Source organism: Myotis yumanensis, unplaced genomic scaffold, assembly GCF_028538775.1.
Source record: "Myotis yumanensis isolate MYYU_CA2020_CCGP unplaced genomic scaffold, mMyoYum1.0.hap1 SCAF_3, whole genome shotgun sequence".
NCBI lineage: Eukaryota > Metazoa > Chordata > Mammalia > Chiroptera > Vespertilionidae > Myotis > Myotis yumanensis.
The window spans coordinates 98,702,169-98,721,724 of NW_027223754.1; the positions used below are offsets into that span (position 1 = coordinate 98,702,169).

The 19,556-nt window shown below is 42.6% G+C and overlaps 1 protein-coding gene across 5 annotated transcripts in view; it reads left to right on the forward strand.

The window, feature by feature from the left end:
• NBEA (neurobeachin) overlaps positions 1-19,556 on the forward strand; it is a 975,192-nt gene that overhangs the window by 83,581 nt on the left and 872,055 nt on the right. For all 5 annotated transcript variants that reach the window (XM_070409180.1, XM_070409183.1, XM_070409179.1 and 2 more), the window contains 2 exons: positions 1,134-1,255; positions 2,934-3,060. In XM_070409180.1, the coding sequence (XP_070265281.1) occupies positions 1,134-1,255; positions 2,934-3,060 (249 nt within the window). The remainder of the gene's footprint in view (positions 1-1,133; positions 1,256-2,933; positions 3,061-19,556) is intronic.

Here is a 19,556-nt window from a genome sequence, read left to right on the forward strand (position 1 = left end):
AAAAAGCAGCCAAGCTAGGGTGAAGTCCAGGAAAGCTTCACAGATAATCCTAGTGTTGAGGGATGCTTGTGATTTTGCTGGAAGAAGTCTTTTGGATAGAAGGAGTATTATATACAAAAAGGAGAGTTGTAACAGAACAGGTGGAGCAGCTGTCATATTTAGGTATACTTTGGAATATGGAATAAGATAGTAGAAGTGAATAAGATTGAAAGGGTTTTTTGGAGCCATAGGGTGTTTGAAGATCTTGTATAACCTGAAGAAATTTAAGCTTTATTCTATATGCAGAAGATTTTTAATATCAAAGCTATCTTATATTTGATAAAAAGGTCATTATCCACTTAGCAATATGAAGGATCTGATTGGGGGAACAGATTAGTCATAAAAGCATAATGGATAATTATCTTTTAGGTGGTAGGAATTTGGATATCTCATAGGAAGATAAGTAAATCCACTCAGATGTTTGTTCACATCAATTCAAGTAATCAACCACTTTCTCAATTTTCCTTAGAATGGCTAGATTTTTAAAATTACTATTATCAACAGAATACTATATTATCCCTTTCCTACTTAATGAGTGAGTCTTGGTCCTTTTCAGTCATAAATTTTATTGGTGAAGTTTCTTAATAATAAATCTTATGATTTTCCTTCTTTTGTTTCAATATTATGAGCATTAATTACCTCGTAATACTTACATTTCTTCAATGTTGATCCCATTAACATTCTCTCACAGAGTTGTTTTTGGATTCAAAGTTTCAATCAACCTCCTTTAATCAAATGAAATATTACTGAAAACCTAACAGATACCACAGAAAACTGAAAATTCTGAGGCATATTAATAAGGGTCTATATATTGGTGAAACTGGAGGAGAACTTCTTGGATTCTGAAACTTATTATGTAACCTGGAGATGAAACTTCATTCAGCTACTATTAGAAAATGCAATGCTTCTGTAGCCAACAAATAATATTTATAGATTATTTTTATAAGATACTATTTAACATTTTTATATTTACCATGATTTTCTGATATTTATTCCTCCACTATTTTTTTTATCTGTAAAATTCATATCTGACCGTGGTTGCTGTCATATTTTCTTTAACTAATACTTTTGTATCTTTTTTCCTTGCCCTGTAGGCAATTGCATTGCCTCCTATTGCAAAGTGGCCTTATCAGAATGGCTTTACCCTGAACACTTGGTTTCGTATGGATCCATTAAATAACATTAATGTTGATAAGGATAAACCTTATCTTTATTGGTAAGTAAGATATTTAATTTCAGTACGTTTGTCTTAAGTATTTCAGTTTTGTAAATATAGTAAATTTAACATTAATATATTAAAGTATATGTTAAAATGATAGACACAATTAAGTCAATTAGTTATATATTTAAAAAACTTTTGCTGTTGTCTCTATATTTTTTTCCAGTTACAGTTTCCCCCCCACCCCCCATTACATTTAAGAGTCAAGGGTTGCAGACTTTCTCTGTACTGTCTTACCAATATAGATCAATTGTGGGTTTCTTAGTGAGGATGTTGGTTTCTGATCAAGGAGAGGGAAAAAAACCCAAAACTCCTACTTGATTTCATTCACTTTGCCTTTTTACTTATTTTGTTCCGTGAACATAATCAGGATATGTTTTAAAATATTAATAACAACCCTATAAGAAATTATAATTAGTTAAGAATAGTTATTTGGTAGATAAGTAACAGAATGAGTTGCTCAACCCAATGATGGATTGACCTGACAGGACTGAGAGCTTGGTAATTTTAGTTTATCAGTAATGCACAGTAAAACTATGAAACTTTCATTGATTGCCTTACTACATAGTAGGTATTCTAATTGCTTACAAATATTAACTCATTTAATACAGTCAGTTTTCTGAAATATGACTGCCTGAGTTTCACTCCTGTCTTCATTACTTACTTTATCATTTGCTTTGGTGTCTTCAACTGTAAAATGAAGATATTAGTAGTACCTATCACATAAGTTTTAATGAAAGAATAATATTTAAATTGCTTTTTCTGCAATGACTGGCTCTGAAATGCGAGTGTGAAAATGTGGTCTATTAATAGCTTGTAATCTCTATTACAAAAATTTAAACAAATATCTGAATTTCCAAACATAAATTGGGTTGAACTTCAGAATGGTCATTTTAAGAGAGCATTTATTTATTTCAATAATACTGTCATTTTCAAAACATATATAAATTTTTATATGGGGGTTGAATTTATAGCTAGGAAGAATTACCCCTCCAGAAGAAAACTATATTTCATAGTCACATAGTCATAGGGGCAGGGGAGGGGGAGTACTGGATGAAGGTGGGCAAAGAGTGGGAATTGGAGGACATCTGTAATAATGTGAACATTAAATATAAAATATTTACTTTAAAAAAGATTATATATTATACTTAGAAATCATAAAAATAAAAATGTACTCCATTGCTTGATTACCTACATTATTTTTCAAAGTTGACTGACATTTTAAAAAAATTTGTAAGTTTTTAAAAAACATTTATCTTTATTGTTGAAAATATTATAGATGTCCCTCTTTATTCCCCATTGATGCCCTCTATCCTACTTCCTTAAGATACAGTAAAATTATGTAACAAGTTGTTTTTGAAACATTAACTGCATGAATGATTTTTAAAATTTGCTAATTCCAGATAGTTCTTAAATGTAGATGTAATTGACTTGATAGGCTTTTGTAGGCCATTACTTTAATTTTATGTATTAAAATTGAAATTTTAAATGTTTCTTTTGTCTTCTATTTTTCTAAATTAAATTCTTTCTTTTAGTTTTCTAAGCCTTTTATGTTTTAGCCTCTATTTGGTAAAAGTTTTATTTTTATAATATTTTGTGTTATTTATATAATAAACTTTAGATACATAGTTCTTTGTATCAGAGGATATTATACTACTCTTAATTTTCTTTATAGTTTTCGTACTAGCAAAGGAGTTGGCTACTCTGCTCATTTTGTTGGGAACTGTCTAATAGTCACATCACTGAAGTCCAAAGGAAAAGGTTTTCAGCACTGTGTGAAATATGATTTTCAACCACGCAAAGTAGGTATAAGTAAATATGTCTATTGAGAATGACACAATGAACCATTCCTACTGTCTTAAAACTCACCTATTATGACTTCTGTAATATTCTTTTAATGGTTTTCTCATGACTTCTAATTATTTCCTCTGATCCTTGTCTGCATTCTCTTGCTAGTTTTATGTCTAACTTTTGACATAAAACATCAGGCTCTTGACCTCTTGCAGTCTCTCTCTCTCTCTCTCTCTCTCTCTCTCTCTCTCTTTTATTCCCCCTCTCTCACTGTGATCTATTCTCTTGCATTCTTTCAGATAATACTTAGAATAGTATCCCTTTACCTGCAGTTTTGCCTGCCATGGTTTTAGTTACCTCCAGGCAACTGTGATCTAAAAATATTGAATGGAAAATTCCAGAAATAATTCATAAGTTTTAAATTGGGCACCATTCTGAGTAGTGTGATCAAATCTGTGCCTTCCTGCTCCACCCTACCCTGGAGGTGAATCATCTCTTTGTCCATGGTATCTCTGTGTATATAAGCTATCCCCCTCTAGTCAATCACTAGCCATCTTGGTTATTTGATTGGTTATCAGGTAGAGACCACATTTATATAACTTTTATTAGAGTATATTGTTATTGCTCTCTTTTATTATTAGGTATATTAATCTCTTACTGTGTCTAACTTATAAATGAGCTTTTATTATAGATATATATGTACTGGAAAAAATATAGATAGGAAAAAACATACTATATATAGGGTCCCATACTACCTGAGGTTTCAGGAATTCACTCGGGGTCTTGGAACATAACCCTCTAAGATAAGGGAGAATAATCTATTGAGTATTTAATTGAGTACCAGACACTGTGTAAGCACTGGGGAATATGACAGTGAACAAAACAGACAATCTCCTTGCTTTTCTGGAGTTTACAAATTTGGGGGAATTTTTATTCAATTTCATTATAGCTTTCCACTTTTATTTTTATCTCCAGAACTCAATTCTTATGTTCTCATCTACCTCTGAGATTTGCCATGTGGATATCTTTATGATTGCTCAATCTCAGATATGTAACATTGAATTTACTATTTCCAGTGCCATGTTCATTCATGTTCTTAAGTCCCATTTTGATTTTTTTATTGCCTCATTTTCTCTACAAGGAAAAACTAGTGCTTCCTAAATTTGGAAGGGCCCATGAAATATTTTTTATTATATTTTTTATAGTTGACTAGAGGCCCAGTGCACAACATTCATGCACTGGGGGGGAAGGGTCCCTCAGCCCGGCCTGCCCTCTTGCAGTCTGGGTCCCCTCAGGGGATGTCCGACGGCCAGCTGAGGCCTGCCACAACCGCTGCACCAGCCATGAGCCCGGCTTCTGGATGAGCAGTGCTCCCCCTGTGGGCGCGCACTGACCACCAGGGAGCAGCTCCTGCGTTGATGTCTGCCCCCTGGTGGTCAGTGCACGTCATAGTGACTGGTTGTTCCGCCATTTGGTCGATTTGCACATTAGGGTTTTATTATATAGGACTAGAGGCCCGGTGCATGAAATTCATGCACTCAGGGTGTTGGGGGGGATGGGGATTCCCTCAGCCCAGCCTGTGACCTCTTACAGTATGGGAGCCCCGTGATCGATTGCTCCGTCTGCTGGTGGTCTGGGCCTCCCTCTGCGGCGCGATCATAGGACAATGGCCAGGCCCCTGACCAATTGCATCGCACCTACCTTGGCTGGCCTGGCGCCAGTGGGTGTCATAGCGTGGTAGTCCAGACTACTGTTCCGCTGTTTGGACGTTTGGTCAATTTGCATATTACACTTTTATTATTATAGATAGTATTAGATATCTACCATTTTACCCCCCTTGTTCTCCCTTTTCACAGACCCTACCTGCCCCCTTCCAGATCTTCACTACACTATTGCCAGTGTTCATGGGCTATGCATTTCCTATGTAATAAAGAGCTAATATGCAAATGGTTGTCATGCTCTCATGCTGTCATGCGGTAATGGCTCAGACATTCAACACTGGGGAGTTAGGAATGGGGACCAGCCAGGCTGTGGTCCAGGGGAGAGACAGCCACCCGCTTCCTGGTCCCAGGCGCCAGCAGCTGTGCCTGTGCCTGTGCCCCGGGAGAGGCACAATCCACAGGCACCATGGTCCTGGGCGCCAGCGGCTGGGGCTGTGGCCCTGGAGAGGGACAAGCCGTCCACCCTGTAGTTCCGGACTCCAGTGGCTGGGGCTGCGGCCCGGGAGATGGACTAGCTGCCTACCCCATAGTCCCAGGCGCCAGTGGCTAAGCCTGCACCTGCGGCCCAGGAGAGAGACAAGCTGCACACCCCGTGGTCCTGAGTGACAGTGGGTGTGTCTGCGCCTGCGGCCCTGGAGAGGGACAATCCACATGCCCAATGGTCCCCGTGGTTGCGGGTGTCAGCGGCTATGCTTGCCGCCAAGGAGAGAGAGGGACAAGCTGCCCGCTCCGCGGTCCCAGGCACCTGTGGCTGCAGCCTGGGCCAAGCTGCCTGCCCACAGTCCCCTGCGGCCAGCTCCGGCAAAGCTGGCCTGGGTCCTGGGTGCCTGCGGCCAGCCAGAGGAGGAAATCCTGGGTCCCGGGTAGGGGGCGAGGCAAAGGTGGTTAGGGATGATCAGGCCAGCAGAGGAGCAGTTAGGGGCAAACAGGCCGGTAGGGGAGGAGTTAGGAGCGATCAGGCAGGCAGGCAAGTTGTTAGGAGCCAGTGGTCGCGGATTGTGAGAGGCAGTCGGACATCCCCTGAGGGGTCCCGGAATGGAGAGGGCGCAGGCCGGTCTGAGGAAACCCCCCTCCCCCATGCACGAATTTTGTGCACTGGGCCTCTAGTAATTATATAAGTTCTTTGCTTTATCTCTTCTTGTTCCACCAACTCCACATGGAGTTATGTCAGTCTGTTCCATGCCTCCCTGCTTCAGGTCTTATTTTGTTGATCAGTTCATTTTGTTCATTAGATTCCACATATAAGTGAGATGATGTGATATTTATTTTTCTCAGTTTGGCTTATTTCACTTAGTATGATATTTTCAGGTTCATCTATGCTGTCCCAAATTTATGAGATCCCTCTTTTTTACTGCTGCATACTATTCCATTGTTTACATGTGCCATAGCTTTTTTATCCATCTACTGATGGGCAGTTGGGCTGTTTCTAAATCTTAGCAATGGTAAATAATCCTGCTATAAACAAAGGGGTGTATATATTTCTGATTGGTGTTTTGGGGTTTTTAGGATATATCCTAAAGTGTGATCACTGGGTAAAATGGAAGTTCCATATTTTATTGTTTGAGGAAACTTCATATTGTTTTCCATAGTAGCTGCAACAATCTGCATTCCAACTAGTAGTAAACTAGTGTTCTCTTTTCTCCACATAACTTGCCAGCACTTGTTTGTTGATTTTTGATGATATAGCCATTCTGACAGATGTGAGGTCATTATCTCACTGTGGTTTTAATTTGCATCTCTCTGATGATTAGTGCCTTTGAACATTTTTTCATGTTTCTTGGCCATTTGCTTGTCGTCTTTGGAGAAATGTCTGTTCAGGTTTTCTGCCCATTTTTTAATTGGATTGTTTGTCTTTCTTTTGTTGATTTGTATGAGTACTTTAAATATTTTGGATATTAACCCATTATCAGATGTATCATTGGCAAATATGTTCTCCCATACAATGGGTTTCCTTTTCATGTTGATTTCTTTTGCTGTGCAGAAGCTTTTTATTTTGATGTGGTCCCATTTGTTTATTTTCTCCTTAGTTTCCTTTGCCCTAGGAGATATATCCATAAACATATTGCTACATGAGATATCTGAGATTTCACTGCCTATGTTCTCCTGTTCTCTAAGACATTTATAGTTCCATGCCTTATATTTAAGTTTTTTATCCACCTGGTGTTTATTCTTGTGTATGGTGTAAATTTGTGGTCTAGTTTCATTTTTTTCATGTGTCTGTCCAGTTTTCTCAGCACCATTTGTTGAAGAGACTGTCTTTATTCCATTGTATGTTCTTGCCTCTATTGTCAAATATTAATTGACCATAATGGTGTGGGTCAATTTCCTTGGTTTCTGTTCTGATCCATTAGTCTATATGCCTGCTCTTGTACAAAAACAAGGCTGTTTTGATTATAATGGCTTTGTAGTGTAGTTTGGTATCCAGTATTGTGATCCCTTCTATTTTGTTCTTCTTTGGAGAGATTGCTACAGCTATTTGGGGTCTTTTATGGTTCTATATACATTTTTGGAGTATTTGTTCTTGCTCTGTAAACTATGCCATTGGTATTTTAATAGGGATTGCTTTGAATCTGGGATTACTTTTGGTAGTATAGACATTTTAGTGATGTTAATTTTTCCACTCCATGAACATGGTATATGCTTTTGTTTGTTTTTTATCTCCTCTATTTCTGTTTCTTTCTTTTTTTTTTCCTCATCCAAGGATATTTTTCCCATTGATTTTTAGAGACAGTGAGAGAGGGAGAGACAGAGATAAATACCGATGTGGTAGTGAAACACATCAGTTGGTTGCTTCCCCCATGCCCTCAACCAGGGCCAGGAGTCTATAACCTACCTAGGTATATGTCCTTGAACAGAATTGAACCTGGGACCCTTCAGTCTGTAGCCTGCCACTCTATCCACTGAGCCAAACTGGCTAGGGCTCTTTTTAAAAAAATATATTTTTATTGATTTCAGAGAGGAAGTGAGAGGAAGAGAAAGATAAAAACCTCAGTGATCAGAGAGAATCTTTGATATGTTGCATCCTGCGTGACCCACAATGGGGATCAAGCCCACAACTCGGGCATGTGCCCTGACTGGGACTCAAACCATGACCTCCTGGACGCTCAACCCTTGAGCATTGTCATCTGGGCTCTTCCACTATTTCTTTCTTCAATGTCCTATACTTTTCCAAGTACAGGTTTTGTACCTCCTTATTTAAGTTTATTCCTAGGCATCTTGTTTTTGTTGTTGTAATGTTAAGTGGGATTGCTTTTTTAGTTTTTCCTTCTGAGAGTTCATTATTGGTGCATAAAAATTACATTGATTTGTGGATGTTGATTTTGTATCCTGCTACTTTTTTTTTTCATTTCCATTTGCCTGAAGAATTTTTTTCCACTCATTCACTTTCAGTTTGTGTGAGTCCTTTGTTCTGTGGTGGGTATCTTGTAGAAAGCATATATCTATACAAATAAAAGGGTAATATGCTAATTAGACTGGATATCTTCTGGATGTCCTTCTGGAGAAAGCCATGGTGGTGGGGGCCGAGGCAGAGGCCATTAGGAGCGGTCAGGCCAGCAGGGGAGAGCAGTTAGGGGCGATCATGTCAGCAGGTGAGGGCAGTTAGGGGCGATCAGGCCAGCAGGGAGGGCAGTTAGGGGGCGATCAGGCCAGCAGGGGAGGGCAGATAGGGGGCGATCATGTAGGCAGGGGAGGACAGTTAGGGGGCAATCAGGCCGGCAGACAGAGGCAGTTAGGGATGATAAGGCCGGCAGGGGAACAGTTAGGGGCATCAGGCTAGCATGCAGAGTGGTTAGGGATGATCAGGCAGGCAGGCAGGTGAGCGGTTAGGAACCAGCGGTCCTGGATTACGAGAGGGATGTCTGACTGCCAGTTTAGGCCTGATCCCGCAGGCAGTCAGACATTCCTGGAGGGTTCTCGGACTGTGAGAGGGTGCAGGCCGGGCTGAGGGACCCCTTCCCACCCAGTGCACGAATTTCATGAATGAGGCCTCTAGTATATATATACTAGTGGCTCGGTGCATGAAATTCATGCATGGAGGGGGGGGGGGTCCCCTCAGCCCAGCCTGCACCCTCTCCAATAGAGGACCCCTTGGGGGATGTCTGACTGCCGATTTAGGCCCAATCCCACATAGGGCCTAAATTGGCAGTCAGACATCCGTCTCGCAATCTGGGACTGCTGGCTCCTAATCACTCATCTGCTGGCTTCCTGATCACCCCTAACTGCCTCTGCCTGCCTGCCTGATTGCCCCTAACCTCTCTGCCTGCCTACTTGATCATCCCTAACTGCCCTCCCCTGCTGACCTGATCACACTCCTAACTGCTCTCCCCTGCTGACCTGATCGCACCCCTAACTGCCCTCCCCTGCCGACCTGATCGCACCCCTAACTGCCCTCCCCTGCCGACCTGATCGCACCCCTAACTGCCCTCCCCTGCCGACCTGATCGCACCCCTAACTGCTCTCCCCTGCCGGCCTGACCTCTCCCCCAACTATCCTCCCCTGCCAGCCTGATCTCACCCCCAACGGCCCTCTCCTGCTGGCCTAATCTCGCCCTCAACGACCCTCCCTTGCTGGCCAATTTGGTTCTGATTGGTTGGTTTCTATGCCAATCAGTGTCAAAAGCTCCACCTTCTAGGCAGCCATTGGCTCCTCACAGTTCACCCAGATTTGGTTGATTGGTTGGTTTCTATGCCAGTCAGCATCTCCATGCCTATCTCTGGTCCTGATCAGAGAGGTGTGGCTAATCAGCAGCCTCCCGAGGAAGCCCGGAGAGAAACAGAGGTGTGGCTGCTGGGAAGTCCAGAGAGAGAGAAGCAATGGCTGATCAACAGCTGCCAAGGAGGCTGCGGATCAGACCCTGCCTCTCTCTTTGGGCCTCTCTCCGGGCCTCTCTCAGTGCCAGGGCAATCCAGCACTGACTGCAGGACTGGCTTTCCTGTGTTTGGTCGAGCCTTTGGTCGGTCGTTACGGACCCTGAGTTTTTATATATTAGGATGGGTCATGTTTTCTTATTCATTCAGCTACCCTATGTCTTTTGATTGGAGCATTTTATCCATTTCTGTTTAAGCTTATTATTGATAGATACTTGTTTGTTGCCATTTTTATTTTTTATGCCTGTGTTTGTTTCTCCCTTTCTATTTCTTCTTTTTACAATAGTCCCTTTAGCATTTCTTGCATTGGTGGCTTGGTGGTAGTAAACTCCCTTAGACATTTTTGTCTGCGAAGCTCCAGATTTCACCTTCAATTTTGAATGATAGCCTTGCTGGATAGAGCATTCTCAGATTCAGTCCCTTGCTTTTCATCACCATATACTTCATTCCATTCCCTTCTGGCCTAATGTGTTTCTGTTGAGAAATCAGTTGATAGTCTAATGGGAGCTCCCTTCTAGGTAACTTTCTGTCTATGTCTTGCAGCTTTTAAGACTCTGTCTTTGACTTTTACATTTGCCAATTTAATTATCTTATATCTTGTTGTGGGTCTCTTTGGGTTCTTTTTTCTTGGGAATATCCATGCTTCTTGGACTTGTGTGACTTTTCTTCCCTCAGTCTGGTAAGTTTTCTGTCATTGTTTCTTCAAACAGGTTTTCTATTACTTGCTCAGCTTCTTCTCTTTGTTGTACCCCTATTATGCTGACGTTGTTTTGTTTCAAGTTGTCCTAAAGCTCCCTTAGACTCCCTTCCTTCTTTTTAATTTTTTTTTCTAGTAGCTGCTCTGTTTGGGTATTTCTTACTACCAGGTCTTCTAACTCGCTGATTCTGTCAGCTTCTACGTGTCTACTGTTGAAACTTTCCATTGTTTTCTTTACTGAATCTATATTGTTCTTCATATCCTCTTAATTGTTATTCATGTTGGTGAATTTTTCGTTCAGCTCCTTATGTCATTGAGTTGTGTGTATTTGTTGTCATCCACATTCTTGAGCATCCTTATAACCATTACTCTGAATTCTTTTTCTGAGAAATTACTTGCCTCCATTTCATTTAGTTACTTTTCTGGCGATTCCTCTTTTTCTTGCCTTTGAGGATTGTTTCTTTGACTCCCAACTTTTTTCAATCCTGTTGAATTTGTTTCTATGTTTTAGATCAAACTGCTATGCCACCCAGATTTTTTGCAGTGGTCCCAGGTAGTAGGTGTTTTGTGGGCCCCAGTGGTGCAGTCTCTTAGATCTCCTGAGCTGAATGTTTTAGCAAAGCCCCCTACTTGGTTTATTTAGGTTCTCCTGATATAGTTGGGTCTTGAATGTTATTGTCTTGTTCATGAATGGAGTCTCTTCATAGGTTGTCTATGTGACTCACCCGAACTTGAAGTACAAGCTGCTGTGGATGTGCTCGGGGTCCCAGCTCCTGTGGCAAGGGTTGCCTGAGGTTTCACCGGTGTGCAAGGGGTTCCATAGCCCTGGCCATGTGGTGTGCACTCTGTGGCTCATTGCAGGGGTTCCAGAACCCACGGCCACAGAGTCGGGCATCTTGGAGTTCATGGCTGAGGCAGCACTTCCTTAGCTGGGGTGGGGCACAATCGGCAACTCACTGTGGGGGTCCCAGAGTCTGCGGCTGAGTTAGCGTGAAGTTGGCTGGGGTGGCATACACTCTGTGAATCACTGTGCAGTCTTGGATGGTGTCCAAGGCCAGTCTTTATGGTGGTGAGGCTGGGCTATTAGCCCCGTCTGCTTGCCCCTTCAAGATGGTGTGGTTTCTGTACCAGAGCCAAGCCGCCTGTAGAGTGCATGCAGCGGTAGCAGTGGCTCCCCCTCCAGGAGAGCCTGGTCTGCCAGCCCCTTGGGCTCCTGGGATATCTAACTGTCCCTCACACACACACCCACCCACCACCCAAACTGATTGTGTTTTGGGGTGACCCTCTGTCCCCCCCACCATGCATTCACCACACTCTCATCCATGTACATGAGTTTTTCTTCTTTTTTTTTGTTTTGTTATGCTCAGTCCCTCCCCCATCACTCAACTTTTATGTGAACTTTGTCACTTTAATTGTAGTTTTAAGGAATTATATTTTATGAAGAATATTTGCAGAAATGTTACTTAAATTACAATTTTGTTTTCTTCTCACCCGTTACTTCCTTTTACTCTTCCTACTCCATCATTCTCTTTTCCCACCTTACCTTCTCCTTTTTGTCTTTTACTCATTCATTTCATTTTCTTCTTTCCTCCCCTTTTGCTTTTTCTCTTTTAATCCCTCCTACCCCTTTTCTTTTTCTTCTCCCCCCTCTTCCTGTAACCTTATTTGGTTTAGGTAACAGAATCAGTTTTTCGACTGGAAATTAGGACTTCAGAGTAGTTTGGTTGTGTATGTGTGTATGTTGTGCACCATGGATTTATAGATAACTAGAGGCCCAGTGCACAAGAGTAGGGTCCCAACGGGGGTGGGAGGTAGCCAGGACCCGATCGGCCCTCCGGGCGGGCAGTGGAACACCCTTGCCAGCCTGGGATCCGGATCCATCCCACAGACCTTCCTGCCAGTTGTCAGGAGCCATCTAACAGCCACTTTTTTTTTGACACTTCAACTGTTTATTCCATAATCAGAAATGGATCTACGTTACCACAGAGGTTGATACCCCACTGTAAATAGATTGAAAGCAGAAAATAGGTAATTTCACACAATGTCCCAGTTATCAACCCAGATGGGTGCACAGGTACAATAACACATGAATGAGGGAACTCTAACAGGCTGTAGGGTTCAAGAAGAATGTTACCCACATGGTAACAAAATCTAAGTGCTCTGGAAACCAACACCAGGCCAGCCACGGGCCTCACTTCACAGGATGGCCCTAACTTGCACGGGATGCTGGGCTCTATGATGGCTGCATATCTTTCTGTGTAGTTGTCTGTGGGCCAACTGCTCTCTTCCTTCTCATTTAGGGCGAGCAGCATGTGAGGGCAGAGCACACTGTTGTGGAATGCAAAGGGCTGCTCAGAGATGAGGGGAGTGGCTGGGCCCATGGGGTGAGAGGTGGACACAGAGGACACTATCTCACCCAATAGTGGGGCAGGCTGGCCAGCCTTCATCTGCCTGACCCCACTCAGGAGGGACCAAGCAGGGTATCCGCCTCTCTTTTCTCCATCCTTCCATCTGTGACACCTGTCACACTTGCCAGGCCTCCCCCAAAGTGAGTTCAGCTCAATCCCTGAATGAAAAAGGGCACAGAGTGGGGGGCCTCCACTCCAGTGCCCCCTGATTCCCAGAGACAGGACCTGGTCGACAGGACCTGGTCTCAGGACGGTGGCCACAGCTGCAGAACATAGATCTGTTTCAAGAAAAGTTGGGAATGCAGACTTTCGTATGAGCCCCTATTCCAAAAGGTGGCAGTTTATTCACATTGTGGCAAAGACACCTTCAAGAGTAACATAAGTGGGTAAAGTCAGGGCCAAACCGAGCCATTTCCTCATTGAATCTCTCTGAGGTTCGTGGACAGAACTGAGTCTCAGCTCTTCGCAGGACACTTCTGGGGTTTTTTTAAGCCTAAAGGACAGTAGTCGGTCTCCATTCTTGTTCTTTGGGGTTTTTTCATTGTTGGACAAAAGGATACATGCATTGGGGCAATCCTCTCGAGCTACAATGTTCCAGTTGCACCCAGGTGATGACGACAGCACCCCTCAGAGGGAGGGAGCCAACAGATGGGGAGCAGGGAATTCTGAAAACCAAAGCGACAGAGATGCTAAGCCTTTCCTTCACATGTCTGACACCCCTCCTCAGGCGGCCTGCAGACTGGACGTCTGCTGGACCTTTACCACTTGATGTCCTGGCAGGCTGTCTGGGGCCCTGCTAGGCAGTGTGCAGGGTCGCCTGGGCCTAGGGGAGTTGCCCCCCCCCCCCCCCCCAGCCACTCCTGGTACAGCTCCTGCACATGGGCGCTGGTCTCTGGGGGCCACACTGTGAGGATGGCAGCGTAGATGCCTTCCATCTGCCACAGCAGTCCTCCACCTGGGCCTGACCTCTGCCGCTTAGGCATCCCCAGTGCAGGCCAGGACCTCTACAAAGTGGCAGGGGAACTTGCCCCTCTACAGCTTCAGGACCACTTCTGGATGTTCCGAAAGCCGTAAGCAGCCTCAAAGCACAGCAGAACCTCTCCGTCCCTTTCAAGGGTGACCTCCTGGAAATCTATGTTCCTCAGGGTGCGGTGGGTGAGCACCCCCACGTCCTCGTTGAACAGCTCCTTGGCCATGTGCCTGAAGCTGTGCACCAGGTACCCGTCGGAGCTGGCACCCTCGTGTAGCCTCACCTCTTCTTCCTTCACATCTCCAAACAAAGTGTCCAGGGCGGCGTTGTTCGAGGCCAGGTCACTTTGCTCCATTATCTGGACAGTTTCACCTGAGGTTAACATGCACTCAGCACCCTGGGAACTATGCAACGCTGTGGGAACATCTTCTCGAAGGGCCTCCAGTTTCTTGTCATAACACAGGGCCACAGTGATGTGGAAAATCTTGTCTGGGGACAGGTTCTGCCGTCTGGTGAAGTAGTCCTTCACCAGAGAGCCCATGATCTGCTGGGGAGACTTGGTCGTGCAGAGGTGGGGGGTGATGGGGTGACCCAGCACGTGCTCTGCATATCAGACCCAGCCGGGGCAAGCAGAGGTCAGCATGGGTAGCCAGGGCTCTTCTTCACGGTGCTGGCGGTACCGATGCACAAATTCCTTCTGACTCTCCAGGATGCTAAAGTCTGCAGCTATCTTTATGTCAAAGACAGTGCACCCCAAGGCTTTCAAGGAAGCCGCAGAGCCTTCTGGATGCATCAGTGACACTGAGGTTGAATTTAACAGCAAAATAAGGCAGAGACTGAGGACATATAGACACTCTCAGCACCTTGTGCTGTGAGGCATCACATTTCTTATTAAGGTTCAGAACATGGAAGAAGTGCTTGGTGTTCTGCTGATAAACTTGGACTCCTTCCTCTGCAGTCACACACCTGTTACACACCAGGCAGTCACTCAGAAATATCTTGGCATTGGCCAACTTATGGAATTCTCCCTTCTCCCCATTCTCCTAAGCTGGACTCCAGATGTTGACTGCAGCATTCTCTTAGTCATTGGTTTTTGTTTTTTTACTACATTCCTTCCGTGTGCGGTACTCACACTTCATCTGGATCAGGGTGGTCGGGGGCCGGCTCCAGTGACCTGAAAGAAGCACGGGGAGAGCAGTCACTGCTGGTCACCCCTGGTGCTGCTGGCGGTATCCTTTCTTCCTTGTGGAGCATCTAAGGAGGGGAAGCGGCCACAGTGCCCAAGACCAAGTTCCAGGAGGCCGGCAGCGCTGTCAGGATCGTGCCGGTGGCACTGGTCCGTTGGTGCCTGTCCTGTCCTCTGGAGATTGAACCTGAGGACTACTAAGGAAGCCAGTCCCCAGTTCTGCCCCACCACCGCCACTGATTGATAGGAGCCTGAGGGTCAGGAGGAGGGACCAAGAGGTCTGCCTTCTGCCCACTCAACAGTCCCCGCCGAGCCACTCACCCCAGTTCCCCGTTAGCCATCCCCTGATCATTCGGAGCCTGAGGGCCGGGCGGGGGGAGAGGGGGGATGTGACCATTTGTTTGGTCCTCACGGTTGTCACGGGCACTGGCTTTTTATATATACAGATTAGCTTTTTTTATAAAACAAAATTAAACTTCCAGATTTGGTAATACAGAGAGACTTTTTTTGAGAAAGATTCAGCTAATACTAGTAGTCTTGAATTTTATTTCCTGAGATTGAAAGTTTCACTGATTTCTGCTTCGTTAATAATGATGGTTTCAAGGAGAGGGATGTTACTCTACTCTTTATATTTTGGTCATGCAACACCTTTGCTTAATATCCACTAGAATATAGTTATGAGACCAGGTATAAACATTTTTAAAAGTTTGCTCTAAAGTTAAAGAATAATAAGAAAATGCAGAGAAGTGTTCAACTAAATATTAGTTTTATAAAATGGAATTTACTCATCCTCAGCTGGATTTTCTAAGAGATGTTTCTTGCTATTTACTGGATTCCATCTTTGTATCAGAGTAACCAGCTTTTTGAAAGTCCAGAATATAAAAAAACAGGACTGGAGTGTAGGAGTTAACATTCCCACATGTTTAAGGCCTGGTTCCTCTTCTAGGTTCAAGGGTCTTTGTTGGATATGTGACAGTGAGATTATCCACCTTCTTCAGCGTATTCTCTCCTTCATATTCACAGGAATATTTATCCATATGAATAACCACAAGACATTATGAGCCTATATAGGGTGTAGGAATATCTTCATTTCCTCATTATTTTCTTTCCGTTTTGTTTTTATAATCTTACTAGTGGCCCGGTGCACAAATTTGTGCACATCGAAAGTGAATTAATGGGAAGAAATATTTTAATATTGCTATTTGCCCTTTCTCTGTAATAGAAGTCAGAGATGAAAAAAATTAGTAAAATGTATATGAAAGTAATATATAAATTTATTAACAAATAAACAATAACAACATGATATGACAACAAAGACATAAAACAAAAACATGATATAAAAACAATAAAAACGATATAAAACAACAAAAACATGATATAAAAACATTGATACAAACAATGACTGATAAATTGATTAAACTTATTCTAATATCTTCCTGTATACCACATTAAGAGTAAAAACACTTTCAGAGTGCTTGACTAATTTCCCTTGTCATGAAGTATTTACGACTTTAACATCACACGCTCTTCGAACTCTAGAGAAAGCAACATATAACTGACCATGTCCAAAAACAGGTTGAAGTAGGAATATTCCTACTCTGTCTAGAGTTTGTCCTTGTGATTTATTAATAGTCATCACAAATGCTGGCATCACAGGAAACTGTCTTCGAATTAATTTAAATGGGAGGCCAGTGTCAGATGGGGACAAATCAATTCTTGGAATCAGAACAACCTCTCCTTCCACAGATACTGTTAATACTTCAGCTTTGATTATGTTAGGTCACAATCTTTTGATAATAAATCTAGTACCATTGCAAAGACCCCATTTACTATTAAGATTTCTCACTAGCATGATGATTGCACCCACTTTCAATTTTAATTTATGACATAGCATTCCCAAAAGAGTAATACTATTAAAAAATTCGATGGGAAAATTTTCCTTTTCAGCATCATTCATTGAATCGATGGAATCATCACTCAAATATGTGTGAAAATCTCCATCAAATATAGCCAAAATTTCTTCATTTAATTTTTGAATGTGCTCATTTTTTGGACAAAGAATCACACGTTTAGATATATTTTTAATATTATCTATAGATATACTATTTCCAAAGGTAGCTTCAATAATAGATCCATTACAAATCATTTCACAGGGGATTTCAATAATATCCATTCCTAAATGAAAACTGCTATCAAGTTTGCCATCTCCAAGTTTTACTAACCATTCGCTATAAGCAGAATCCTCTGATCTCATATTTAAGAGACAATGTTCTGAAATATCCCCAAACACTACAGTACTTTAAACTCATTTGTAATATGGCTGATCGCATAGCATGTGGTACAATACTGAGACATTGTCGAAAAATCCCCTCTGAGGAGAACTTTCCCACCAAATCCAACATTCAAATTCATAATTTCTCTTAGTAATCTATCTATGGTTGGATGCCATAGTGCATTCATCAATAATGAGAAGTTGGGCCTTTTTAATGGTTTTAGCAACTTCACTCTTTATATCGAGTCTAGAAATTGAAGTTTCGTGTAATGAAATTGGTAATTTATATTGGGAATGAAAGGTTCTCCCAGCAAGAAGTAAATTTGCAGCAATTGCTGTAGATGCTGTGGGCAAAACATTACCACCATGACCTCTAATATAATGTATTAAAACTTTATAAAGGTATGTTTTTCCAGTACGACCTGAACCATCCAAGAAAAAACATTTGAGGTGTACAGTTTGATCTTCGATGGCTGAAGTTATAGTCTGAAAGGCTGCCAACTGTTCATCATTCAGGGAATTTATCAAAACCTCTGCCTGTTATCGCTAGTACGATTCCTCACATGTATTTGTATTCGTTAATAAAGGATAGTCCAGAAGTTTGAAATGTGAACATTTCATTCCATGCAATGTGAATACCTCCTGAATTTTGTTAAGGGCATGCATTTCACAGTTCACACAGGCACCTTCTCTTCAGTATGATTTCCAACAAAAATCTTCAATAAAATGAGATTTATTCTCATCCCATAATTTGTCTGCATCAGAAGGACATTCAAACACGCATATATATGCAAAAAGTTGCCGTAGTTGTTTGGCCATATTAAGGATGATTGCATCGTCAGTCATATCTTTCCAGATAGTGCCGTCCATTAATAATCCTTGATGTTTAGCAGCTTCACGAAATGTATCATAAATTACACCTTCTACAGTTCGCAGATCAGCAAAACTTATCGCACCTTTTACATGCAGAAGCAGAAGTCTTAAGGTAATATCGTTCTGGTTCTCTAAAACTCACAGTGAACAGTCTACCTAATACTTTATTCCTATCCTTTTGGCATTTTCTCCACAAGGAATTATTAAACACATAATGTCATGGAATCTCTCAATAATAATAATTACTCGCATTGAAATCTTCTCTATTCAATAAGAACCAAGCCATCAAAGTCAAGTTATGCCTTTTAGCGCTATCTATAACTTCAACAAAATCATCGGTATGAAAATACAAATTCTGATCATTTGGCAAATAAATAGCTAATCTTATGATTTCATGAGATTGTCATGCATTCGCATTGCAAAAAGTCTCCAAACAGCCTCAGGAGTGCTCACATACCTGGAGTCATGAAGTCCTGTACTTCATGATTGATAATATTTTTTTTCAGAAATTTGAATATTTGCACAATCATTCCCCTTTTAGATGTATTTTAATAAATATTTTACACTTTTAGTGGATGCGCAGACTCCAATGTTTATATTACAGTTATATATAAGGTGCAAATAGGGGTTGTAAGGGGCAATCCAAGTGTTATTGACAACTTTATTTCCAATAGACATGGTGCTACCAGATCTTTGTTTGTGTTTGGGATAGCCATCAATATTTCCAATGGTTGCATTTTGAAATTCTCTTGGATATCCCTTTGAACATTTTCCCTTTTCCATACATGGACTATTGGATTTTGTATTCCACATGGTCCATATTTGATTTTACAATTTGAAAAAGTCGAGAACATTGGTCTACATCTGGAATTTCTGCCTTAATTATATGGCCAATGTCATCTTCCATTCGTAATTTGGATTCACTGTCTAATATTAATAATAGGTGAGCAGAGGCAGTCCGTGTTTCTGGAATTCAATGACATGAATTTTAGCTATTACTTTGCCAAATCGAATTTACATATATCATTTGGTCTTCAGACATATTCTGTTGTAGACGCCGGCCTGGAGGAATTGGGCTCCCTCCTCCTACCTGCAGGAGTGGGTCTGGCTGGGGAGAGGGTCCGTGGGAGGTTGGGTGGGCCAGTTGGCTGCCGGTGAGCGTGGGGCAGGGCGGACAGGGGCTCAAGAGCAGCTGAAGGCTTTGGGGGTGCATTTTCGGTCTTTGTGGCTTGCTGCTCGGGTTGGTGGCCCACTTGCTGGCCACTGCTGGCTTGGCATTCAGGGACGTGGGTCCCGAGGTGGAAGGAGGTGGGGAGGGTGCGCAGCCCCGGCGGTGGCACAGGGAGGAAGAGCCTGCTCCTTTGCTGGCCCATTCCTGGGTCATGGCCCCTGGTCATGGAGGCATCTGCTGGCAACCTGGGCATGCACATGAGACCAGCACTCAAGTTCTTGCGTCCAGTGGGAAGGGCACTTGCTCCCTATCGCCTCGGTCTTACAAGTGCTTTGGTTGAA